Source organism: Erithacus rubecula, assembly GCF_903797595.1.
Source record: "Erithacus rubecula genome assembly, chromosome: 1".
In the NCBI taxonomy this organism is placed as follows: domain Eukaryota; kingdom Metazoa; phylum Chordata; class Aves; order Passeriformes; family Muscicapidae; genus Erithacus; species Erithacus rubecula.
Window position 1 is genome coordinate 18,823,021 of NC_136658.1, and position 27,277 is coordinate 18,850,297.

Genomic DNA, 27,277 nt, shown 5'->3' on the forward strand with positions numbered 1-27,277 from the left:
TGGAAGACAGTTTGTCAGCTGGGAATTTGCAGTAGGATTGTGGGCAAAACTGATTGTGAATTTCTAACTTCACATGAGCACTTCATATAAAACAGGGAGAAAAAAAATTACTTAAGGCACCACATGGCAAAACCAACACGAATAAATGAACACCTCTTAAAAGATAGTATATTTTTGTTTATGAAAATATTTAACCATGCTTATATGATAGAATAATCAAACTGAAAGAGAACCTTAACACTAGTAAATTTGTATCCGTGATGCAGCTGGAGGGAGATAAAATTGCTCTTAAGTGACTGAATATGTTTGTTCTGTTTTTCTCCATTTCTTCTAAGCCTTAATTAGAGCCAGATGTTTCTTATTTCCTTTAGTTTTTTGTTTTCAAGTGTGCACAAAGTGTGGTGCCAGCAGTAAACACCATCTTTGACTTTTTTTTATGTGTCAACTGCATCTGAGTCAGAGTCACAAACCAGTAAAATTCCAGCAAGGCAGTGCAAGTTTTCACTCCTCCTGTCATTCCCACTGGAAGGAGGAGATTGTCATTGCTGTTTCCTGTGGCACAGGAGTCATAAAAATCCCACCATGTGTCTCAGAACCTTGCCCCTGGCAAATACCACTGGAGGCAGGAGGATGGAATGCTGTACACCATGAGCACTGCTGCCCCTCCCATGCTCTTCAGAGTGCTGGGAGTGATTTCTTGTTGCTTGATTGCTATTCAGCTGTATGGATCTGCAGCTGGTTTTCCATTACTTCCTTCTCCTCCTCAGGGAGACAGTGGCTGGTAACCACAGCATGTAGGCAAAACCATTTCTGCTCCTATTTAATGCCTTTATTTTGGTCTCACATTGTCATCTTAGGTGCCATCTCTGGCAGAATGCTTTGTCAGAAGTGGCTCAAGTCTATAGGTGAGAGCTTCCTTTCTTAACCAAATTGCTAAGTAGTATTGCTGTAGTATTTATAATTAGGATTTTCATCTACTTTGCTAAACATATTTTCATTCTAAGAAGTGTATCAAATATAGAAATCCATGACCTGCAACATTTACCTAGCAAAAAGATAGAAATTAGTGTTCAAAAAAAGTCATCTGAGGACAAGTTATTCCTTATTTGACAAATATTAGGCTTTTAACTCCCACATATTTTGAGCAAGCACATATTGTACCTAGAATAGATTTTAAGGACAAATTTTCTGGGAGCTGTCTTTCTGTCTTTTAACAGATGTGCTCTTTGTTGTTTAGTCCTTGGGAGTCAGGCTCCTTTCCACTACTGCACATGCTGAAGGGCTTTTTGGACAAAAAACTACTCTGTTTTCTTCCACCAACTTCTGTACCAGCAACTCCTACCCCAACTGCTGTAATTTGGAGGAACTGAAACATTTTGGGGAAGGGTATTAAGGTACATGATCCACTGAAATTTTTTATTGCTGTAGTTTTAAGGATGAATGAACTGGAGGATTCAAATTCTTTGCTGTCACATTTGCTCTTTGCTCATGCTATGTTTAGTCACAAGGGAAAAAAGTATTTGTTTACAGAATATAGAACAAACATCACAATTTCCAATGACAAGGTAGTTCTGACCTGTCTTGAATTAAACTGCAGCTTGTTCAAATATCTGGATGTGTTATGTGTTATACCACCCTATCCTGTCCCATAAATGGTTATATTTTTTCCCCTGAAAACATGACAGACATTTTACATGAATAAATCAATTTTATTTAAATAAAGTTACAAGTGTATTTTGACTACCAAAAACTACCATATAGTTTCTCAAAAGCACCAGTATTTAAAAATAATTTAAATTTTCTTGAGAGCAGCTTACTTTTTCTGAGTGGTGTTCGTAAACTTGTCAGACCTCCTTCCCCTCATTCAACTCAGGCAACACCTGCTGCTTATGAAAGGATGAAGGCTGTACCTTTTTCATTGTAATAGGTGCCCTACTGTTCCTGGGCATCTCTTTTGAACACAGGAGAATGGGACAGGTGTTCCATGTAGCAAAACCCCACTCTGAAATAGGGTGTTTCTTTCCTTTGTGGCACCATAAATTTGTCAGGCACAAACTCCTGCTATGACACTCACTTTGCATGTACTGTAAGTATTAAAAATTAAATTCAAAAGACTATTCTTTCTTTGAGACTACAGGATCTGTTTTTCCTTGCATTTCTTGATAGTGCAAGGCCACCTTTTCTAAGGTGAGGAGAGAGTGTTTTGCACAAAGCCTGCCCTACAGCTCTGTGTCACACTGCATCACCTCCAGTCTGGGCTTCTTTAGAGGTGTCTTTGCTAGGCATGGCTGCACCAAAAAAAACAGACGTGTGTTGGGCTGATTCATCCAGTTCTGTGATCATGTACAGGAGGTTCACAGCAGGGACACAGAGGGAGGTACAGGTGATGCCTCTCAGCAGGACAAATCCTGCTCATATTTTCTCCAAAGAAATGACCCAGCTCTACAGCCCCTGCTGGATGTGGCTAAGGACAGAGCCAGAGTCCCCAGGCTCCTCCCCACAGGAGGAAGAGTGTCAGGCAGCCACTCTGGCCAGTGAGTTCAAGTATTGTCACTTTTTGCTTCTGTAAAAGCAGGGAACTTTTTTCTAGAAGAGATTTGGATAAGCACCTTCTCTGTGCACAGCTCACCCATGAGGTTCACCTCATCAGCTGATTTTGGCTTATTGTGACACTTTTGTGCTAATCCCCAAGTTCTCTTTGATGCACAAGCATCATCTTCTCTGCTCAGCACTACAGAAGCTTTGTAGCTCAACCTTTCCAACAGGAGAAAGAACCTGCCCTTTTAAAATATCCCCACAATTTAGAGACAGCAATGATGTGCTGCAATTAAGGTAAAATGCTGCAACTAACAGGCAAACTCCTCAGGGAAACCATGGATCTTCCTTCTACAGGAAATCTGATTTTAATGGAACCACAGTAATCAAACTCAAGTCTTAGATTTGCAGAGTGGAGTAAATACAATTATTTCGGAGTTTGTAGTAAGACCACTGTGAAGCTGAGATACAGAGCTGCAAATATTCCACACCAATACCTATCTTACAAGGATGTCCCATGACAGGCTCTACTAAAGTTTGCTAAAATCTCCAACAGCCTTCAGAGAAAGGCATTGAAAAAGGGCCAACAGTTGCCAGGAAAAGCAGTGATCTTTGGCTAGCAGTGTGCAATTTCCTCTTTGACATTTGTAAATGTAAAATGTATGTGAGCCAACTACTCTTGCTTTCCAAGGAAGATTCAGCTGGATAATCTGACACCTGGTTGCAGGTGTTACTTCACAATACTTTGCAAACATCTAGAATAAATTTTAAAATTAACAACTGAAGTCTTCTAAGAAGACATACGAAAGTTCAGAGAGTTTATTGTGCTTTTCATCCTGCTTAAAAATCCCTTTGGTTTAAAGATACAGCACCTTAATATTTTCATGGTATTAAATGTATTTATCAAGAAAAGCAGTGAAGAAATTTGCATTGTTCCTGCCTGTGAGAAGCAAAATAATTTCTGATGATGTCCTTCAGAATAAACAGTACCACTGATTTTGGAAAGGCACTGACAAAACAGACAAAGTAAAATACAGCATTAACAGCATGTGCAGCTGAGAAAGGTGCTCGTTGAAAAAGGACAGATAAAAGGTACATCTTAAAAGTAAATATTTATGTTGCATTGAAGGTAAAGTAGTTTTAGGAAAAGTCTGCAAGGATTTTTTGGATCTTGGGATCCCTTTGAGATACAAACTATTTTATTAGCCAGCTTTTTTAAGCAATCATTTTGCTGCCATTGGCCATGAACCCTTTGCTTTTCACTGGATCTGTTTGCATGGAGAAAATAAATGCAGTTAAAGGTGGTGTTATTTCTTAATTCCCTCACAGTGTTGGTAGCTGGGTATGGAGCTACTAAGAAGGCAACACCTGCCCTCCCACAGCTCACTGTGCAGCACTGTGCAGACTGCCTGGTGACTGAAGGGGTGACACAGGGAAAGGGATGCAAAACCATCTCATCCTGCTCACAGAGCAGAATTACCCACTCCTGAGCTCAGATTGTGGGTCATGTGTCTGCTCTGAACACTGCAGAAAACCACCAAATTCCACCAAAGGAAAGGAAATCAGTTTGGGAAAGAAACTGGTTTTGCAGTTAGGTGCTGCCTGACTGGACACTTCCCAACCTTTCTGGAAAATAAATTGTTCCAGGCAGCAAAGGGAGGCAGAGTCATTTCCACTGCCCTGCAAAGTCAAAGGATAGCAAAGAGACAGGACTGTCTAGAACAACTGCTCTGGTTTTTGATCACCATGCACATCTTTGGTCCTCCTGCCAGGCTTGGTGGCATCTCTGGGGGGTGAACACACTACAAACTCTTCAGTGAACCACTCAATGGGTTCACAGTGAGTTCCTTCTGTTTAACATAAAGCCAGAGACACAAAGTTTTTACACAAGACAACTGCAAGACTGTGGTTTCTTTATCTTGTTCTGCTGTTTTCCAGGTCTGCACAGTTATTTATCCACAGGCACTTGCAGGGCAACCAACACACACATTTAGACATCCTAATTATGGAAACTTTATGTCCAGCAGTGGCTGAAAAATATTTTTCTTAGCTTTTAATAAGGTAAACATACAGACTTCATTGCTCCACCTTATCCACACCAAGTCTGTCCAATACTAGTCTGATTTTCAGTGAAGCACGTGATAAACAAGGTACTAGTGCAACCACCATGGATCAACATCAAACTTACCCTTCACAAAAAAAACCAAAAACTGTGTAGATGTAGACATCATAGACATCATAGGGGATTGATATTTGCAAGGCAAGTCATAGCAAAAAATTAATAACATGGCAAAAAATTGTAGAAATGAGGTATAAATTAGCCTAATGGTTGGAGTGGACAAACTGGTCAAGCCATAGTCATGCTAAATTTCTTCTTCTGACTCATGATCTCGTTCAGATGTTTTCAGTAAACCCATTTCCATGGGCTGGGACTGCTTAACCTTTGAGCGGACAGCCCTGGAAACAACAATAAAAAAAAGTTGTCAATAGTAACTCAAAGGCTCATCTGACCATTTATAACATGGTAAAATTGGAATTTTGTCAGAATTAGCACTGGGTAGCAAGGAGAAGGGTTAACTTTAGACATTAAGGGGTGAAAATGATCAGTGAAAAGGAAATCAGGTTTGATCACAGAAAATTTCTAGCAAGGAATTCTGTGTAATATCTTCAAAGTGAAGTCATGAAACCTGCTCAATAACTTAAAATTAGCAGAGATGAGCAGTGGGAGACAAGATTCTGCAGGTAAAAAGAATCTCCTACTTCTGACTTTATATGGACTTACAAAATTGCAAGACTATTGGAGCTCATTTTATGTGAGAAGTATTATGTTATCAGAGCTATATTTATGGATGTGTTTTTTTCCCTTTCTACTGAAGCAATGTCATGTGCTTTTCATTGATTACTAATAAATATTTTTATTTTACATTGCAAGACAATTAATTACTTCAAAGAAACCTTTTCATTTGTCAGTGAAACTTTTCTAAAATAAAGCCTCTACTAGACTAAACAGACAAATCACCAAAGTTTTAGTGTTTCAAGTAACTTACCAGCTGACAATTGTGTAATTCACTGCAAGTATAAGAAAAGCAAAGGCATAATGCCAGCAATAGCACATGGTCAGGAACATCATGTTAGTGTGATCTGTCTGATTCCACTCTGGGCTCCCATTTGGAGGATAAAGCACAAAGCCAATCTGTAGTAAAAGAAGAGATTTGGTACATGTCATTTGATGAGCATATCATGTTTTATGCTACACATTGCAAGGCAGACATTTAATTTCCTTATGGTGTTGCTTATTTCTGTGTTTACTATTAAAAACAATTTTGTAGTCAATCTCAGATATGATGGTTCACTTTAAACAGCTCTGTTCAGAAATGCCTTTGAAGATAAAGTGCCAGTCCCAGAGACCCACTGCTCTTGCCCAGAAAATTTAAGGGTCTTGCCCGACAGCCCAGCCCTGCAATAATCACAATTATGCACTGTAAAGAAGGGAGCTGGTGCTCAGCCCTGTGTGCTCTGATCTGAAATCACCTCAGAGATCAGAAAACCTGCCTGGCCATTTGCACTGCTTCCCTTCTTCCCAGCAGTGTCTGGAATGTGTTACATGGCTGGGAAGGTGAATAATCAATGAACAAATAAAGGTGAGCCACAAGTCTACCTCTTCTGGGCCATCCAAGGGAAAGGTCAGAAATGGCATAAAAATGGAGCTTCCTCATGCAAGACTGTAAGTTCATGTGAAATATGTACCTGATTTGTTTAATCAGAGCTGGGAAAGATCAAATTCCTAGTTGTGCAAAAAGTGGGAAAACAGTTAATCCTGTCGCTATGCAGGGTTTTCATGACAAACACAAACCCTCTGCGCTGCTTAATACTGTTCAAAGTCATCACTCAGCAGTTCAGCTGAGAATTTAGAAATTGGGAAGAAAAGAGGAAGAAGGAGGGGAGTGCATTTTGCAATTCCATGCAGAGAATTTAATGAATGAGGGTGTTGATGATGCAGAAAGAAAGTCCCTTTACCTTTTACAAATTTCCTGTGCTGCAGCCAGTGTGTGGTTTTCAGTCACACAGATGGTTGAAGTCTGATGTGGGTGTGAAAAAAGCCACTTAAATTTCTTCTATTTTTAGTACTTCAATTTTGAAACAAAACCCACATTGTCTCTAGAGCTAAAGAAATTATCTCTTCTAAAATTAGACTAGGCAGAAAACAATGAATAAATGGTTGCATCTATTCCTCCTATGTAAAGCTTCTTAAATCACCAGCTGAAAGTTTGCAAACAAGAAAATAAAACAGCAAGTGTTGCAGCACTACATTTTTGAGTTCACTTATAGAAAAATACAGCCAGTTCTGAGGTCTGTCTTCATGCCAGAGCAAGCATTTGAATATTTGATTTGGTGCTGAGTGTCCAGTTCTCCTAAGAAACAGCAAACACTTTTATTCATCGTGTCTGGCCAGCACAGAAAAAAGGGAAGCCAGTCTAGACATGCTGGAAAGAAAAATCATTGGAGTGACCTCAATTCTCCACTATAGGATGAAACACACATCAGCACTAGTGGTCCTATTTCTGTTACAAGCTCCCAGCTACTCCTTAAATCTCTCTCTTGTTCTGGCAGCAGAGAAGGAGCTACTGTCAAATATCTGTTATTGGACAGACACACAAGTGAGGGCACAGAAGGTACATTTTGAAGAGTCCTTTCAGGAGCCACATCCCTGAAATATCAAAGTTCTGGCTGTTGTTATTTTTCTGCTCAGCTCCCAGAGCACTAGAAGAGCAGGAGGCTTTACACCACCCAGTCTCCTAATGAGAATCTGTAATTTAAGCACCTTTTGACCTTGGCAAAGTCAATGAGGCCTTTGCCTCACCTGTCCAGTACTACACTGGGCATCTACTCACTGCTCCAGCAGCTGACAGTGGAGACTCTCTTTGTAATGAACAGAATATATTTCCATGCCCTAAAATCACTGCCATTTGGCTGGCAAATTTGGAACAGGATGTTCCAAATTTACAGGGATCAGAGAGCTCAGTAACATAGAGAGCTCAAGAAAAACACTCCAGCTACTTTATTGATTCAAATAAAAGGCACTGGAAGTAAAATGGCTACTGTTTCTTCTTCTGTAAATGGATATGAGAAATTTTATACTGTTATCTTTTAAAGAGATTTTTTTTCTGTATCTCTTTAAAGGAACTTATTTTCTGTAAGTCTTTTGAGGTCCTTTTTATATGCTTAAAAGGCATATACATAACCCATGAAAAATCTGCAAAGGGTTAGAATTACTAACTTCAGTGAGAAAGAAATTACAAAGACAGAAAAGTCACCTACTTGCCAGAACCAGCTGCCCTGTAATATGCAGAGGCTTGTACGGAGCATCTCTAGCACAATACTGCCACGGAAAAAAACTTCCAAAAATATGCAGGCAGCAGCTCCAAAGACAGCAAATAGCAGTAACTGATGAACATGAACATCTAGCATGGATCTCCCATGAAGATGGTAGCAGAAGAGAAAACCTGGAATAAATTGTGATCAGTTAAAGATCATTTCTTCCCTTGCAATTTCCCTGCATCTGCTTTTAGAAAGCAGTGAAACATTTCTGGCATTTCTCCTTATGCCAGTATCAGCTTCACTCAGGCTGGCTTTAACTAACTGGTACCATGTCAGTACCTACATCAAATACATGCCTGAGCTACTGAGCACTTATCCAAAACAGGCTTTTGCTGCTATTTTCATAGCATTTCTGTTGCTGCCTGAGCCAGGTAGGACAGCTAAGATTCACCTCTCCAATGTGGGATCATGAGCTGGGCAGTGTAATGAGGGCCATGACTGATCCTTTTGTGACCTCTTCAAAGTGTTTCAGGGAGTGAAGCACCCAGATCCCAGAGAGTCATTCTCTAAGTCTGATTTGAGATTCCCAGACAATGCCCAGCACCCATCCCCAGGATTCATGCTCTCCCTGCAGGGAGAGGTACACTGACCTTCAATGAAGACTGCTATGGAAAGCATCATCCTGTCCATGGCCACTGGCAGCACACTGGTCCCGTGTGCCACGATGTCCACCAGCCCCGAGATGCCATAGAAGAGGTACATGGTGGCATGCTGCCAGTTCATCAGGTGATCCCAGTGCTTCTTCTCATAGTTGTACAGCTTCAGGTGAGGCCCATCAGGAACAAACTGCTCAGCCACCATCCCTGTGTATGAAAAAAGAAGAAAAACCATTTGTTCTGGTGGTTAAGGTACAAACTGATGACAAGTCCTTACACAAACAATAGAGGCAGCAATATATCCACATGCAGCATAATGTCAGTAAGTCTGAGGTTTTAGCATCACATAAACTGGAGAGTGGAGAGCCAGAGGAAATCATTCTTCAGCTGCACTCCTGGTGGAACTATTTGTGTCTTGCAGTTTCCAGCAGTGAAAATTAAAACAGCTATTCTGTGCTGCTTATTCTTCTTTCAAACAATTGCTATTGTACTTGTCTTCTGATAAAATTTTTCAGCTGCCTTTTCCAATGTGAAACATAACACACACTAAAGTTTCCAAAGGAAAGATTTACCATTTCAGTGCCCTGCCACGTGCAGGATTACAGAGTTCAGACTCATAATTCAAATGGGATTTTTCCTCTAAAGCCATAAAAGGAAACCCCTCCAACGTGCAGGGTTATTAAAAGTCCCATGGGAATGTACACGGAGTTTCCACTCTCTCCCTTACCTTGGCCCCTCAGTGTCTTGCTAACTAGCTGAGGTACTCCAGCAAGGGAAAACTGCTTTAAAATGCTTTATATGATAAATGAAGTTTGGGGAGGGTTTAAAAGCTATTCTGCTTTTAAAACATCAAAGCTGATTATATTGTTTATAAGGTATAGCCCAGCATCTTGCTGTATAAGCAGATACACTATAGAACAAATGCAGTGTTATTCCACCTTTATTTCCAGTTTTCCTAACATGGAAATAGCAGGTTTTACTCCTGATGCCTTTACTGTCTGTCAGTAAGCCAAGAGTTTTTTCCCATACTTTTGATTGGAATTGGAATTTCCATATGTTAAAATAATAGCTTGTGGTTTCAAAGTGAAAATAAAACCAGTAGATTAATGTTTTAGCTGCCAAACTACCTCTAGACACAGACTGGGAGATTTGTAGGAAAGATGTCCATTGTCACACCTCAAAATGAATGCTATTATTCAGATTTTTATCATTTTTTAATGATAAAATTGTAGACACAACATCTCTTCAGTGCTGATGGATCTTAGCAGAGGGGATGGAAAAGCAAGCACAAGACTTTGTCACAGCCTGCACTTTGATTAGAAATGAGGCAACTCCAGGCATCTAAAGAAGAGCAGACAAATAGAATCTAGAAGTGCATAAGTGCTTAAAATTCATATATTTTTCAAATTGACCTGCAGGTGCTGAGGTCCTCAGATCCCTTGTTGTTTAGTTTACTTATTCTCCAAAGCTAAGTCCCTACCATACAGCCTGCCAGGATGTAAACAAGAGCTAAACACTTCCAACCAGCTACACAGCTCTTAAAACCATCCCAGTGGGTTTGTACCCAGGCCTGGACACAAGAGAAGAACAAACAGCTTCCCCACACCCCATCACAACAGTCCTGCAGCAATAACATCTGGAGTTCAGTCTTTTTTTGTGAATATTTTCATTCCTGACTGAGATTAATCAGAAAATCATCTGCATCACTTACATACTTTGTCAATAAATCAGTGGAGGCTTCCAACATCTGAGATGGTTGAATTCCAAATGTAAAATTAATTCAGAATAGACAAGAAACACCTTCACAGTCTGGTGCTCCCAGTGTGCCCATGAGAGCCCCTTGCCTAAATATCTTATCTCCCTCCCTGAACAGTGAACAGGACATGAGCACTGAGATGTGTCAGGAGTGAGGGACCTCACAGAAGCTCCAGAAGAGCTCTGTGGATGGAAACCCTGTTATGGCCACAGCTGTGTAATCAACAGCACTATCCCCACCACTTCTCAGTGATTAAAGGCAAAAGAGCAGAACACAGGGAAATCCAATTTACCAGAAAACAAAATGCAAAGCAAAAGGTGTTAGAAGCCTGCCCTTAGTCCACCTCACTTACCAATGAGGGCAAAGACAGCTTTGATGATGCCCTCAACAAACTCCAGGCGCTGGAACCCTGCCCTGGAGCCAAGGTAGCAAACATTCTTGTTTTTTCGACAGGCATACTTCAGTGGATACTTCACTGACCACCATAAGCCAAAAAGAAGAAAAAAGCTTCCAGGGAGGGCATGGCCTTTGAAATTGCCCATGGTGTTCTGCTAGGCAATACCTGAAGGAGAAACAAAGAGACCAATTATGGGAATAGTGGGAGAATTCTGTGAGTTATAATTTTAAAGTGTCTCCTTGCATAGATCAAATAGGTGTCACTGAATTGAGTACTCACAGTTAATTTAAAAATAAATTCAGGTACTTGTCTTCTCAGTCAGTCTCCTCAGTTTCATAGTTTTGCAGAAGCAGAAGCAGAGACCCAACTGCAGAGCAGCTGACCTGAAATGCAGAGCTGGCACTCCCAGGATAGGAGAAGGAAAGCCATAGCACACTATGTCTTGCTGTAGAAGTTGTGCTCACTCAATAGAGAGAATCTGAATACTCACTGTTTGAAGCTTTCACCTTTAGAGAGGGTTTTATATTTTTTTCCTTATGAAAGGAAGACAAGACAATCCCTGACTGAAGGAGAAAATTAATTGCATACCCATCAATGGGTAAATATTCACTGATAAATTGTATTTTTTATTTCAATCCAGATGTCTTGTTATGATTTACAAACATCAAGTCATTCTCATGTGATGGGTGACTTATGCACCCACAACCAGATATATACTATCAAGTACATCAAGTGCACTGTATGACAAGGCTATTAGTTGATTTGGATTATATAAATCCAAATTTATAATAATATAAATTATATTATTTAAAAGCAGTGCCATTCATAATCCTAGCAATTGTGGTCATCATCCCAACATTTGGGATATTGGCTTTAAGCCAGCAGCTTCTTCATTAAAAAGACAGTTCTAACATTAAATTGCAATTTTTCTTTAAGATATTATAAATTGAGTTGTTGTACCTCATGCCCCAAAGGCAGACTGAGTCTCTGCACAGGCAGCAATCAAGAATAACCAATTTAGAAGGATTGGCAGTCTGTATTTTCTGTTATTATTGTTGCTGACTTAAAATTGCCACACTGCACTGGAGCCATTTGGCTATGAATAGAGCATGGAAATTCTGGTATATTTTTCTTTTTCATAAGTATTTCCTATGGTCAGCTCTGCATAAGAAGTTTTAAACTGTGGCTTCTGGGCCGTGGAGTACTTGCAGCTGGTTCACATAACGCTGTCTAGTCACGTAGCATGAGCCCTCTCCACTGAAAGCATCATTTTTTAAATTTATTTTTTAAAAAGAGAAACTTTTCCACATGCACAGGTCCTGGAGTTCTCCTAAAATCATACCAACTACGTGAGGAGAGGTGACCTTTGTAGCCACAAAGGAGAAGAAAAGAAAACATGACTGTTCACGCATAGCATGAGTCTGGTCTGATTTAAACAGGATGCTGAAGAGGGTCCTGCAGCCCCTGCCTGTCCCCTGCTCTTCCAGAGCTGAGCTCTCCCACTGTAAGGGCTGCTGAGTGGGAGAGGTGAGATTTTAAACTTTCCCTGGACAATACCCTGCTTACCTAATTCCTAGGGAAGCACTGGGGAGGTACAGGTGCAGAGAAATGTGATGCTGGTTGCCCAAGCAAGGTCATCTCTGGATGTGTCCCCTGCAGGGTCTGGTGTCTGCATGTGAAAGCTGGGAAGGACAGCATGTGGAGATGGGTGCATCAAGCTCAGGGAATCAGCACCTGCCAGCCAAGGGGCAGCCAAAGGGGGCATGAGGGAATGTTCATGAACAAAACATAGAGGACTCCCACCTGGGATTTCTGCTGTGTAGGTATGGCCTCCTGCAGCTGAAGGTCCAAAGGCTGGGAGAGCCTTTCTCTGCCTCCTCTGCCTCCCTCATCACCCTTCAAGTTCTGCTGGGCTGATTCCTGTATGTTTTATTTGCAAGTGTTTTATTTGCTGCTATTCACTCTGTAGCTCACAGCACAGGGGGCTCTCACTGGTGAGGTTTGGAGAGCTCAGCCCTATAGGTGGGACCCAGCCCCTGCTATCTCAGCCAAAAGGTTTTTTCTTCATTTTGGGACACCTTTAGTTCAGAGTCTGACCTGTCTGCACATCCCTGCCAGTACTCACTGCACCACTGTTTGTCTCAATAAAGGACTAACAGCTTTAGACAGTCATCTTTGCTTTAACCTTTGCTAAAACTTTGCTTTAAGCTTTAGAATACTTCTTTTGCTTTTCAAACCCTAATTTCTAAGATTTTTAAACATGCTGTCCTGGAAGGCATTGCTTTCTTGTCAGGACTTTTCTTTTACTGAAAGGGAAGGAGAGGGGAGTGGCTTTTCCTCACCATGTCTGATCTCACTGAGCACTGTTCGTTGGAAAGACTTTATTCATTATTCATCATTATTCACCACAGATACAAAGCAGTTCAAAAGGAACAATTTACCCTGTACTGCACATCAAAGCAAAACAATGGATTGGAAAGGTAAATGAAACCTCTGAATAACCTTCCCTTGTGAGAGTACAGCTGCAATAGTAGCAAAATGAAGAAGTGTGTTGACGTCACAAAACTTCAAAAGTAATTATTAATCTGTAAATTCACACCTGGGTTACCTAGATATTTAAACACTGGATGATTTTTCTGCACTAAATCTGGGCAAGCAATTGGGAAACTTTGTTTTAAACTATTTTTTGCCTTTCAAAGCAAGCAAAAATAAGAAAAGGCTGATACAGCAGCTGATGTTCCACATCCAATATAAACAGAATAGAACCGGAAAATTTACTTTTTTGCTGAAAGAAGTACAATCACACATTATTAGCTTTAGAGAGTGTAAACTTCAGATTGAGTTCATCCAAAGGTGATAGGGATTCTTTGCAGGATTTCTCTAGAAAGACACACATCTGTTCTGCTGGCCAGCTGTTGTGGCAGACCTTTGGAATGCTGCATCTCAACGAGTTGGTTTCAGAAAGGAGTTATAGAACTTACCCTTTAAAGTTTGGTGAACTTGTAAACATCATGACAGAGCTTGCCTTAAAATGATTAAACTTCCTAATTCATGAGTTTTCTCTTTTCAGGCCTTAGAGCTCCTTTTGGTGAGTCTAGAAGTCACCTGCCAACACCCACAGTTTTGATGTGACTGATAAGTTTTGTCTGCAAATAAACTGGGGGATATTGCACAGTTTGGGGGCTTAGTATGAAACTGAGCATATGGTGAGGCTAAGCAGAGACTCCTCAGTAGGGAAGTCACTGTGGGGTCAGGAGATGGGTCTGGGAGATGGAAGGCAGGGTTGTAATGGGAGATGAAAGGAGAGGAGAACATGTCAGGCTGCTGCCTTTCCAAGTGGCACTTTGGCATCCCCCTGTACAGCCTGGGACAAAACATCTCCTGCCAGCTCTTCTGCACGGCTTGAGAGCCAGACAGTTTTGGTACAGCAGGTGCTATGTATTGGATAAAGATGGCATTAGCATAAATAAGATGGCATCAGATAAATTTGAGGGCTTATTTTAACAGACCCTTATTAGTCTATATCTGCAATGTCAGACTGATGTTGCAGGATGTACAAATCCAAGATCTTTTTTAACCTCAGTGATTTCAGGGCCAAGGGTGGTGTCAGAGCCACAGCTGTGTTCTCAGCAGCAAACAATCCTTGCTGCCCACAACCCACCCTAGAGTACATCATCTTAGATTCGATATCAGGAGAAATTTCTTCACTGAAAGAATTGTCAAGGCACTGCCCAGAGAAGTGGTGGGATCATCATTCCTGGAGGTGTTTAAAAGACATGGAGATGTGACTCCTGGGACATTGTTCAGTGGAGGACTTGGCAGTGCTGTGTTAACAGTTGGACTCAATAACCTGAGAGGTCTTCTCCTGCCTAAAGTTCTGTGATTCTATGGTCTGCCAGAGTTGTAAGCAGAGTTGTGCCACAGATGGGAGCCATGGCCCCAAGGCCACCCAGTGCCACCAGGTGCTGCATGCATTCCTTTAGCTGGTGACCTGCTTCACAACTTCAGCTCTGTCCAAATTCTTCTCCTAACCCTGCCAGGCAAAGCCTGGTTCTGATGCCTATAAATGGCACACAGGCAGCTGGCATCACAGAATCACCAGGCTGGAAGAGACCTTCAAGATCATCGAATCCAGCCCATGCCCTAACACCTCTACTAAACCATGGCACCGAGTGCCACATCTAACCTTCTTTAAACACATCCAGGGATGGTGACTCCACCACCTCCCAGGCAGACAATTCCAGTACTTTATCACTCTTTCCATAAGAAACTTTTTCCTAATATCCAACCTATATTTCCTTTGGCACAGCCTAAGCCCTTGTTCTATCAGTTGCCCCACCTGGCTACAACCACATTTCAGGGAGTTGTAGAGAGTGACAAGGTCACCCCTGAGTCTCCTTTTCTCCAGGCTGAACAACCCCAGCTCCCTCAGCCATTCCTCACAGGGTTTGTGTTCCAAGCCCCTCACAAGCTTTGTTGCCTCCTCTGGAAGCATCTCAACATTGTTCCTAAACTGAGGGGACAGAACTGGACACTCAAGGTGTGGCCTCACCAGTGCTGAGCAGAGGGGAAGAATGAGCTCCCTGCTCCTGCTGGCCACACTGTTCCTGACACAGGCCAGGGGCCATTGCCCTTCTTGGCCACATGGACACACTGGTGGCTCATGTTCAGCCTGCCATCAATCAGCACCCCCAGGTCCCTTTCTGCCTGGACACTGTCCAGCTACACCATCCCCAGCCTATAGCACTGCAGGGGGTTATTGTGGCCAAAATGCAGGACTTGGACTTATTAAACTTCATCTTTTTGGACTCTGCCCATCCATCCAACTCTTCCAGGTCTCTGCAGAGCCCTCCTACCTTCCAACAGATCAACACATGCTCCCAACTTAGTGTCATCTGCAAATTTACTAATGAAAGACTCAATACCCTCATCCATGTCATCAATGAAAATATTGAACAGAACTGGCCCCACCACAGTCCCCTGAGGGACACCACTGGTGGCTGGCTGCCAGGTGGATGCAGCACCATTCACCACCAATCTGTGGGCCCAGCCATCCAGAAGAAATAGACTGAGATGGTTGATTTAAATATCTTCCAATGTTTTGGGGAGAGATGTTTCATAATATTGACCAGTGTGATTTCTGGTCTCCATTTTGTGGGGTCTAAGGCAAGACATGCAAGTGATATGGAGAAACCCTACATACCACCTGGTTACCCAGGCTTCTCAATTGCTTCTGGAAGAGCTAGGTTAGTTTCCCTTTTATCCCTTTTTCCATAAAAAAGGACAGACAGGGGTTTAGGCAGCACAACCTACATGGACAGGGACATAAGCAGTAGCTGAGCCAGAGCCCTCCCTGCAGCAGGCAGCTTCCCTTCCCTGCACATTCTTCTTCCACAGCAGAATGCCCTGCAATTTCCTGTGTTTGTCAAGCCCTAGGGGATGCTACAGAGGACTGTCAACCAGAAGTGTGGATTTCTTTTCCAGAAATGACAAAAGTTATAAAGCCACAAACTCACTCTGCTGCAATGCTTTCATTTCTGCTACACAACCATATGACAACAAAGTTTAAGCCCAAAGATTAAACAACACCAATTTTTTTCTTCCATATGCTAGATTAGAAAACAGTGATATGGAGTTTGTAATATTTGATGGGAAATGTTTATTTATCCATAACAGCTGCAGGAATTGATTGTGATATTGGTGAGAATGATGCAGCCAGATAAGAGAAGGAAATAGCAATTGTAGGCATTTTCTAATGAGTACACAAGCTGTGATCATACAGCTTTTACAAAAAAAATGGAAACCAGCAAAGCTGAAATGCATGTTAGACAAAGAAAATCACAAACAAGTTTAATTCAGTACCAAAGTTTCTTACTTGCAGCTGAAGATCAATTCATGAGGCAAGTGCCTTTTGTCCTGCAGCCATTATGCTGTAAACACCACAACCAGCCAGGCTGATCTGAAAAACTGTCTGCTCCAAGTACTTTGCTCACCAAATACAATCTTGATTTCATGTCATGACTGAAAGCATTTCAGTGATTACAGCTCCATGTTTCCAGATGAGATCACTGCTCTGGTGTTAAGGAAATACTCAGCTGGCACCTACAGCTGCTTTAGAATTAGACTGAAACTAAGTATTGTGTGTATGAATGAAAGCAGGACACAAGACTATTTGAAATGCTAAAAGGTGACAGGACAGGTTTGGTATTTTGGCTTAGGGGTGTGGGAGATAAAGATTTTCGGGTAAAGAAAACAAAGAAATGTCTTGCACTTCCTCAAAGCCTGTAGAATAATGAAAGTCTTGAGAGGATATTCAAGCCTGGAAGACAGGGATGAAAACCAAAAATCCCAGAGGTAATGATAAGAAATCTATCAGCTGGCCCCAGAAAGGAGGGACTCTGGGACACAGTCTCCCGCAGTGATGAGTTTGAGCCCACAATTTGTACCAATCTATTATTTTTCAATACATTGCATCTGTCAGAGACTCTTCCTTCCCAGATTTTTGTCAGCCCTCTGAGTGTTCCTCACTGTGTTTGTCATCTCCATGACCCTCAGTTTTTTGGCTCTCTTTCCCTGTTCTCTGTGCATCTGCTGTCTGCTTCTGCTCCCACAGATGAGCAGGCTATCTGCAGGGGTTATCCAGGGACAAGTACTACATAATAATCTTACCATTGGCTCTTGATATCTGAGCAGCTGCTCATCTGGGGATATGAAATTTTTCTTCTTCAGGACTGCCAAACTGGGCCCTTTTTCAGAGCACCGCAAGTTCAAAAAACTTAAACACACAAAAAGTAAACCTGGTAAGTGCATGGGACACACAGGAGTAATTTTTTCCTATGAAATATTCATAGTTCCTGTATTGGCCATAAACTCTGGTATTTGCTAGCACTGGCTGAAATAAAGGATAAAATAGCACCATCTCCCCTTTCCAGTCTACCCAGAGCTGGGCTTAGCTGGAGATCTTAGTGCTTCCCTATTTTAACCCCAGTTGTGCCAGCTGGAATTCCTGCCTGCAGTCATTTTCCTTTTGAATAAATTCCTTTTATAACAGAAACACAAAATCATGAAATCACAGAATGATTAGTGCTGGAAGGAACTTCTGTAGGTTGTCTAATTCAACCCCCTGCTGAAGCAGGTTTATCTAGAGCAGGTTACCCAGGATTGCATCCAGACAGTTCTTGAATATCTCCAGTGGGGGAAACTCCACAACCCCTCTGGACAACCTGTTCCATTGCTCAGTCACCTGCACAGGAAGGAAGTTTTCCATCATGTTCAGCTTGTGTTTCAGTTTGTGCCTGTTGTCCCTTGTCCTGTCACCAGGCACCACTGATAACATTCTGGCACCATCCTCTTGACACCAGCCCTTAAGATATCTGCATGCATTGATGAGCCCTCCTCTCAGCTGTCTCTTCTCCAGGCTAAACCAGCCCAGTTCCCACAGCTGTTCCTCTGAGGAGAGATGCTCCAGTCTCCTAATCTTACTTGGAGCCCTCTGCTGGACCCTCTTCAGTAATTTCTTGTCTTCCTTGAACTCAGGAGCCCAGAACTGGACACAGCACCCCAGACGGGGCCTCACCAGGGCAGACTGGTGGGGGAGGAGCCTCTGCAGGACTCTAGATATTCCTGGAGTTCCATGGTCCAGCAGAGGTTATCCTGCCACTAGGAAAATTGCTCCATGGCTTTACCACAAAATACAGTTCTGTAGGGTGTAGTCTCTGGATCTTCTTTGTCTTTCCAGTTGTGTTCATTTAAATGTTCTCTGCTTCCTGGGAAAAAAGAGGCTTCCTAGGCTAGGAAAATGTCAATAGAGCAAAAGTTTGATGTATCAACTGATGATTTAGAGATCAGAGCCCTGCTCTGCAGAGGAAATGAAATAAAATATGGTATGGTTTAGGTTGGAATCCTTTTTATAGACCTTCTCCTATAGCATCTTGACAATACAGTTGGGGTTTCAGTGAAATGATCTCATAAAACAGCAAAGCTTACAGTACTACTAGACTATGGAAAAAGTTTGTAATAAGTGCTAATCACCACTAGAGCTGTGAAAGATCCTGCATTTGGCACTTACAAAGCTCTTTACAGATTCTTAGAAGTTACTGCAATTGTTATTTATGTCTCCAAACACTTCTTGAAGACAAGAAGACACAACTTGAAAAAAAAAAGGGGGGAGTCTACTGAGAAAACTTAATGTTTGAGTGGTCTTCAATGGATATTTTCCAGCAAAGAAGCCATGTCTGAAAGAGAATTCTGAGCTTAGAGGAGTACAGATCACAGAATCACAGAAGCAATTGCCTTGGAAAGCAGCTCTCACATCATGAAGTCCAGCCTTTGCTCATCACCCCATCAACTACACCAGGGGCGCGTCCAACCTTTCCTTAAAAACCTCCAGGGACAGTGACTCCACCACCTCCCTGGGTGGTCCAACCCAGTGTCTAATCACCCTTTCTGTGAATAAATTCTTCCTAATGTCCAACCAAAACCTCTCCAGGCACAACTTAAAGCTATGCACTTCCATCCTGTCCCTACTTGCTTGGGAGGAGGACCCACACCTGGCTACAGCCTCCTTTCAGGTAGCTGTAGGTGTGAAGGCATGGAGATGTGAAGTGCAGGGCTTGCTGACCTCAACACGAGCTGTAATTCTTTGGTTGCAAGGGCTGCTCCCATACAATAACTACTGGTGGCTGCAGAAAAGGCATTAGAATTTATCTTCATTATTATAGTACCAGATATTGGGGTGACTGAAGCCTTTGAATGAGAAACTGGATTACAAAGAAGACCCTGCTTCAAGGAATCACCAAACACTAACAAAATATGGGAAGCAGAATTGTCATCTGTGCTGTGTACATTAGCAAGCTTTCATCTTAAGGACAGTCAACAGACTCAAGCTGACGAAAATGGGAAGGGAGCTGGTATCAACAAATTTGAGGTCACTATTAAGTCCTTGATGGTTTTCATGGGAAGGACTTGTTTTTCTAACGGAAAAACTACAAAGAGACTCGGTTTGCTAATGTGATGCTCATAACAGCTCATACTTGGGCAACAAGCAGGTAACACTTGTAAGAGTTGAACTTCTCCTGTCCCCTGCAAGGGAGAAGGCTGGAAACATGGGGCACGTGTCCAGAACATTGGCTTCTGCTGTGACACTGCTTCATTTTGCTTGTTCATGAATCTCTGCTTTCTGAATTAAGTGTTCATAAACTCATGATAAAATTATAGAATAGTTTGGGTTGGAAGGAACCTTTCCACCTCTCTGGGCAACCTGTTCCAGTGTCTCACCATTCTCCTTACAGAAAATTTCTCTCTCATATCTGCTCTACATAGACCCTCTCTTAGTTTAAAACCATTACCCCTTGTCCTATCAACAAGCCCTACTAAAAAGCCTGTCCCCATCTTCAGCCACCCCATCTGTCTGTGTAGTACAGTTACATAGTGTGAGTCCTCATTGCAGACAAGGTGATTAAAAATAAATGTTTAAATCTTGCGGATTTGAAGATTGTAACCAATTATATGAGTGCTTGGGGCTTACAGCATTCTGCTGTGATAAGAAAAAAATTTATAAAAGTTATCAGTAATTTCTACAAAGTTTACAGCAGAGCAGATAGGGTTTGCACCTAGAGCTTTGCCTTGGCTAACCTGCCTTTGTACCTTGAAATTTTCTCTACTGTCTTGTCTGTCAATCTCAGGCTGCCTGATAATACTGATTCTCCAAGGGGAGCCAAATGGACTTCCTCTACCAGCTATAGCTTGGGGGAAACACACTATCAACTGCAGAAAGCTGTGTGGATCCAAACCAAAAAGAGAAACATTAATGAATAAATGGGAGTGTTGGCAAGGTAGTCTGTAGCATTGATGCTAGCTGGGAGAAGTGACTGGCTGGCTTTGCCCCAGCTAGAAAAGACAAAATGCTTGAGAGCTGTAGTTCCATTTCTCAGGACCACCTCATACTCATTAAATTGGAATCAGCTTGTGCTAACACAACATTAGCAGAAACTGAAGAGTTGTCCATACAAGGCTACAGCAGCAGCAGCAGCAGCTTCAGTTCCTTCAATCCCTCCAACATCACAATTAACAGAGGGAGCAGACCCAGCAAGATCCTCCTCCAAAACCACTGTCATTACTAATGCTACACAATTTGTCTTGGAAATGTCTCCAGTGCAAGGTGATTTGGAGCAAGAGTTTTAGGAATGTTGCTCAGCATTAAAGTGTTATAGCAGGCCCTGATTTAAGCATAAATTGATAAAAGGGATTTAAGTCTCCTTTTGCCTTCTGGAGCAAAAAGCAGTGCCAGGACCCAAAGTCTGGCTCATGCTCCATGATGGGATAGAACTGTCCCTGTAGAAAGTCACTCTACTAAAAATGAAGGTATTTCAAAACCAAAGTCAAATTGTTTGTAATTCCTGGGTTTGGGAGCCTGTCTCTCTCATAGCTTGGAAGAGATGGTCAGAATCACTACTGCTGCCAACTGCAAGTGAGCGTGAGTGTGTTTGGTCACACATAAGAAAAAGGAGCCAGTTGACAAGAGTTTCAACACTGAGAGGTCTTGGTTCATGTACCTCTTCAGACAAGGAGCCCATTTTTGCACTGCTGCACTGGCCATCTGCAGTACTAAAATGATCTTTGCAGGCAGATTTGTGTACAAGAAGAGAGTAAACAGCAGTTTGCCTAAACACAGGCATAATTATTCCAGCCACTCCTTAAGGTCATTTGAGTTTTTTTCTCCAGCAGTTATTTCTACCCACAGTGTCCACAACTGAAAGAAATCTGTTTGGTTTGCTCAGCTTCATTTGTAAAGAGAAAAATACAGAAAAGGCCACACAAGCAACCCTGAAAAGCAGCAAAAGACATCTGTGTAAAAGGTAACTCTAGAGTCAATTATGAATTTGCATCTAAAATGGATATTGAAAACATTCCTTCTACAAAATACTTAAAGTGACTTGGAGTACAACTTGTGCTATAATTTAAAGAGCTCCACAGAAACAGCAATATAAGGTGATGCAAACAAAGTTATACATAGTAGAGAAATCACAAGTACCTATGCAAATGCATGGTAATCATCAAACACTTGGTTTAAAAAGTAAAAAGCAAAAATACTTTGATCTTAAATACTCCAGTTCCCAAGCTCTTTGGAAAGCCCTTTATCTAAAAGATAATTTTTGATACTATGTCAAGTATTAAGTGTTATTAGTAAAGTAGAATGTGATTTATTGTTGGAAATTTGAGACAAAATTCAACATATTCAGGGTTATTCTGTCTTGAAATAAAATAAAGTGGCTAAGATAATTTTAGGGTTTCTCTCATACAATAAGAAGTCATTAAGTGCATTTAAATTATTTTAATTTTGCCTGGAAATTCAACTTTGGATGCACACCTCCATTTGACACATCCAAGAGGGAGGGAGGGAGAGGAAAAAATCACGTAGTAAACTTAGAACTAAGCCGCACACTTAGTGTCGCCTTTGTTCAGTGATCCAGAACCTCGGCTCAAAGCCTCCGGCACGGGGCAGAACGCTCCGGGTGCCTGCGAGGGCCGCGCTCGCCTTTGAAAAGCGGCAACCTTCGCCAAAGCGACTGCTGATCTCAAACCCTTTTCACCTCAGAGGTGCCCCCGGACCGAACCGAGGCAAACATGGAGTAGTTGTGCTTTCCCCGGCGATCTCCGACATCCCCCGGCCCTGCCCCGCCGCCCGTCCTGCCCTCACCCCGGCCCTTCCCGGCATCGGGGGAGCCCTTACCTGCGCTGTGCCCTCCCTCGCAGCCCCTTCTCCGCTCCCCTGCCCGCTCCGGGGCTCTCAGCTCCGGCCAAGGCAGGACCCTCCGCGGGATGCGCCGCGGCCGCTCCAGATGTTGGCGGCGCGGCCGCCCAGATGTTCCGCTGGCGGCCCCGCGGGGGACGGGCGTTCTGCTCCCCGCCTGGCCGGGAGCGAGCCGGAGCAGCCCAAGGAGAGGGGCTCGGGGAAAGGCAGGATTCCGCGGGATCCGGCGCTGCCCGCCCCCTCTCCTGCCCCGCTTTCCAGGAAATCTGCCGGGAGCGGGGCTGGCAGGGGACAGCGGCTCCCAGCAGCCCGGGCAGGCTATGGAAAAATAGCAAAAGTAGAGAGACTTTCAGACATACAAACTTTCCTTTGATCGCTGCATATAACAGAGGCCTCTTTTTATTTATGCACACACCGACAGCCGTGGTTTTCTCCACGAAAATGAGCACCCGTGGCTGTCATTCCTGTAATTTAGCAGGAATGTATGGTACAGACTTGAATCCAAAAGAATGCCTAAAAATAAAATTTAAAGAACGAAAGCACGGATTTATTTGCAGATGCCATCCTGTAGTAAACAGAGTAAGTGACATTAGAGAATCATTTGCAACTTCCACTGCACCACCTCTATTACAACAGCCAGCAGAGAACACCAGTGAAAGCCTCAATTCTCTCATTGGGGAAAAATCCTCCTTTGAGGGATTAGCCAGGCAGTTGTGATAATTGGGTTTTGAAGGTCTGTTTAAACTATACCAGAAGACACCCTTGTCCCTTTTCCACCCGTCAGTTGCTAGATTCCCCTGTGGATGTGGGAATAACCAAGCTGAGGTGCAACTCTCCCTACTAGTAAGTCACCAGTAATTTGGATTTAATTCTGAGACACCCCCTTCAAGCCCCCTAATTTAAAATTTCTGCTATTCATGATCCACAAGGTTTTTTTTGTGGAGGAAATAAACTCCATGTAAAGTTTAAAATCTTTTCATGCTCACTTATCTTCTCAGGCAGCTGCATCCACGCCTGCTCTTTAGCACAAAGTGAAACTTTCACTCTCAGACAAATAATACTCCAGCAAATGCCCCTTAGCATCTGGCAAGCAGATGCCTTTGCAGGTTGGATGATGTAATGAGTACAGAGAAAAGTGCAATAATATTTCCCAGAAGGATCACCTCTCTGTAAACAGTGCTTCAGAAATCCAGATTCTATGAAAGCTGCTGCCTGGTCTGAGCGACTTCTGCATTTTTATTTTTTTTCAGACAGCAGAATGCACTTCACATCACAACATTAATCCTTACCTAATGGATATCCTTCTCTTGGATAAGAGTTTTCAGTTAGACTGAGCTAAATCAGTCAATAATACTGATAATTGTAATTACCTCATCTATTTTCCACTAGTGTGATGCTTGTCTTGGCAGTGGATCAACCATCACTTCCTGGGATTCCTCATTTCCATCCACACTTAAAATGACCTAAAAGTCTTTCTAAGTGACAACCAATGCTGCCAATGTAAAAAACTCTAATTAGCATCCCTGGGGCCCTGCAGGGATTCTGCTTCTCTGCAAGTCAGTGTCCATCAAAGTAACCACAGAAAAGTGCATACATGAAATATCCTACAAAACTCTTTAGAGACTACGGAAATAACAAAGCATCTTTTGTGATGTTTTTACCTAAGGCCAACAAAAGGCCAACAGTGCTGACATATTGAGTCAAGTTCAGACCTTCCTTCATTTTGACCTTATTCTTTTTACCTTATTCCAATGTTAGTTAGGAAATTAGTTCAACACTCCTCTTGCAAATTTAGAATACATGCTTGACACACAGGCAGGCAGTTGAGCTCTTCCCTTGCTTGAGGAATAGAGCATCCAAACAGAGAATTTATTTGGCTGCTCACTGCTGATATTGAGCATTGCACCTGAAGCAAGGAACTAAAATATTATTTCATGGGCAAAGCCTAAATACTGTGAGATGAATTTGCAAGTATGCTTGAACCACTTTCCACAGGAGTTAGTGTAATGAAACATCACATGGTCAAATGTCTGTGGCTCCAAGACCCACAGGTCTAATACATTGCATTTAGTGTGGTGCCCAGTGCTTTTACTTCATCAGAGTTATCACAGATACCAGGCAATAACATCAACACTAACATGAAGTCACACCTCTATGCCTTGATCCAAATAATTCATGAGCACAGACAAATTACAGCTCTAGATGTTTTAGGATTATTGTAACATCTGCATTTTGAAGACAAGATGCCTTCATGGTGAGCTGTTTTCAGCCTGGCCACTTCAGGGAACACTACTTTAAACATCCTTTACTTGTTTCTGGGTGAAAACTGAAGTGAAATGTTGATCTACTCCCCTGAACACTTGCAGTCCAAGGTTTGCTGTTTGTAGGTACCTTTGTAGCACCACACCTAATTTATAGCTGTGGGAGTGAAGGCCCTCCCACCACACAGAGCAGGTTCAGGACCATCTGATGAAGGTGAATAGCCACAAGTGTCTGGGACCTGGTGAGATGCATCACAGGCTTCTGAGGACACTGGCTGATGTTGCCAAGCCACTTTCCATCATATTTGAAAAGTGACAGTAGTCAAAGTCCCTCGTGACTGGAATAAAAGGGAAACGTTGCTCCTGTTTCAAAAAGGAGAGAAAGGAAGATATGAGGAATTCTTTACTCAGAATTCTTTACTCAGAATTCGTTACTCAGAATTTTTTACTCAGAATTCTTTACTGTGCAGGTGCTGAGGCACTGGCCCAGGCTGCCCAGAGAAGCTGTGGATGTCCTGTTCCTGGAACAGGAACAGGCTGGATGAGGCCCTGAGCAGCCTGGTCCCTGCCCGTGGCAAGGTTCCTAAGGTTTCTAAGGTTCCTTCCACCCTAAACCCTTATATGATTTTATGAAATGTACCACAGAAGTGTGGCTGATAAAATAATAGCTCTCTGGATAGAGTGCCCAGAAAGCTAAACAAATAGTTCTGGCCTTGCAAAGTTCATGCAACAATTGAATAAGGAGCAAATACATGCATTGGCTATGACATAAGGAAAAACAAACATTGACATTCTGGTTTTAATACGACTTGCAAAACCAAAATAAATAAAAAGTGAATTTGAATACAAAGACCCATCTTATGAAAGTCCATTCTTTGGCATGCTATTAGGAACATTTTCTCTTGCATGGATTTTGAAGGTACAAGTTTAAATCTGTAAAGTTTAAAAATGCTTCCAGGCCTAATCCTATCATCTGGGAATGGGGGAAGGGGAGGGGGGAAAGAAAAGTAGTTATATTATACATGATTTTTTTTTTTTTAATGTTATTAGTTATTAGCTATGTTTATGATATCTGGTTTTTTGGGTTTTTTTTACAAGTAGCCTGTGAGATCTTTCTAAGAAACTTTCAAAAGGAGTACTTTTTCCGAGTTTATGTCCTGTCCATGCAATTTGTCAAGCTGATTTCTAGCATATAAAATTGTACCCCCCTTATGAAAGTCTTTCATCTAGAAGAACATGTAAAAACAATCATGGAGATACAAAAAGTCAGCAAAGCTCAGCTTAACACTATGTACATGAAGAGAGTGTGTAAATGCAGGAGCACTTCCTGAAACAATGTTTATTTCACAGGTAATTGATGGTGTTTCAAGTTAATCAGAGTCCTTTGAACTAGTCGAGCACAGAGAATCTGGTGTAATAAAGTCAGAAATGCCAGGAATAGTAACAGTAAGAACTTTCTCCCCAGATTTTCCTATCCCTTTATTATGAGGATGAAGGGCAGAGAAATCTGGGAAAAGCAGAAGCACCAGGAGAAAGTAGTGAGGTTGTCTGCTGTACTGTGCTGCTTTTGTGCACATGTTAAACCATGACATAACTGCACAAAAAAAATTGAGCCCAATCCCCACAGTGCCAAGCAAGAATCTTGGCTTTTCCTTGTCTCATTGGGTATCTGCTGAATGAGAGAAAAGATTATTTTAAAGCTGCAAATATCAAGACAGAGCTGTGAAAATAATCTCTGAGAATGTGGAATGGCATTTCTTTTTACTATGCTCCAGCTCATGATGCAAGTTTTATGTTAGAAAATGAGAGATTACTCACACTGAGGAAAATGACCTGGCATTTTTAATGAAGGACAGTCAGCAACAGAAGTCAAACAAGTTTACAAGATGTGACTTCTAAATAACATCAGGCAGTGAAGAGCTCATCTGGTGTTCTCACTCAGGGTCAATTATCAAGCCAAGTCCTAACTTATCTGTGACATGGAAACCTGAGGCAGAGGAATGTGGGAAAACAGGGAATAATCCACTAGCAGAGGAAAGAAATGGCAGCTAAAGGACCAAAAACTCTCCCTGCTTCTATCAAGTTCTTTAGTCACATCTAGGTGAGATATCTACATGTCTGGCTTATGTCTTCTTGTTTTTAGATTCCTGGTATGAGCCATTTAGGTTATAGATTTACAGAAGCACCCAGCACTCAGAACACCAAATGTAGTCTGATGCACCAGTTAGATAAATCATAAAGTATTCTGAACAAATGCCAGAACCAACTGAGTATTCAAAAAAACTACATCAAATCATAGCAGAAAGTTCCCAGTTCCCTGTAAATAGTAGCTTCTCACCTTTAGGCAGACTGTGGTGAAAAATAGTCAGAGGCTGCAGGGAAGCCACCCCAGAAAATTTCATGAAGAAGCTGTCAGCTCCAAATTCAGCACAGTGATGGGTTAGGTGGTGATAAACGGGGCTCCTAGTGACACACTTAGTCCAGGAAATACAGAGACCAGCTTCATTCCCAGACACTGTCCTGGATTTACACTAAATGAGGCACTAGTCCTGTGGGAAAAATAGTATGCAGCCAAACAATTAAATCATGCCACATAATACA

The 27,277-nt window shown here is 42.1% G+C and overlaps 1 protein-coding gene across 3 annotated transcripts; it reads right to left on the reverse strand.

The window, feature by feature from the left end:
- Nucleotides 1-2,436: 2,436 nt before the first annotated feature.
- On the reverse strand, nucleotides 2,437-27,277 carry TMEM45A (transmembrane protein 45A). Of its 3 annotated transcripts, none has more exons than XM_079320303.1 (6): nucleotides 27,015-27,277; nucleotides 10,619-10,828; nucleotides 8,505-8,717; nucleotides 7,855-8,039; nucleotides 5,583-5,728; nucleotides 2,437-4,992 (listed from the first exon to the last, which is right to left on the reverse strand). In XM_079320303.1, the coding sequence occupies exons 2-6, from the start codon at nucleotides 10,806-10,808 to the stop codon at nucleotides 4,899-4,901; spliced, it is 828 nt and encodes a 275-aa protein (XP_079176429.1). In that variant the 5' UTR covers nucleotides 10,809-10,828; nucleotides 27,015-27,277; the 3' UTR covers nucleotides 2,437-4,898. The 3 variants fall into 3 exon arrangements, with proteins under 3 accessions (XP_079176429.1, XP_079176430.1, XP_079176431.1); XM_079320304.1 differs by lacking the exon at nucleotides 27,015-27,277 and adding an exon at nucleotides 22,395-22,441; XM_079320305.1 differs by lacking the exon at nucleotides 27,015-27,277 and adding an exon at nucleotides 10,943-11,027.

What these genes read in the sequence shown, in the direction of transcription:
- TMEM45A (XM_079320303.1), bottom strand. Translation starts at nt 10,808, where the DNA reads ATGGGCAATTTCAAAGGCCATGCCCTCCCTGGAAGCTTTTTTCTTCTT. An exon ending in AGCTGTCTTTGCCCTCATTG is followed by an intron (nt 8,718 to 10,618) that starts GTAAGTGAGGTG and finishes TTTCATACACAG; the next exon opens with GGATGGTGGCTGAGCAGTTT. An exon ending in AGGGCAGCTGGTTCTGGCAA is followed by an intron (nt 5,729 to 7,854) that starts GTAGGTGACTTT and finishes CTTTTACTACAG; the next exon opens with ATTGGCTTTGTGCTTTATCC.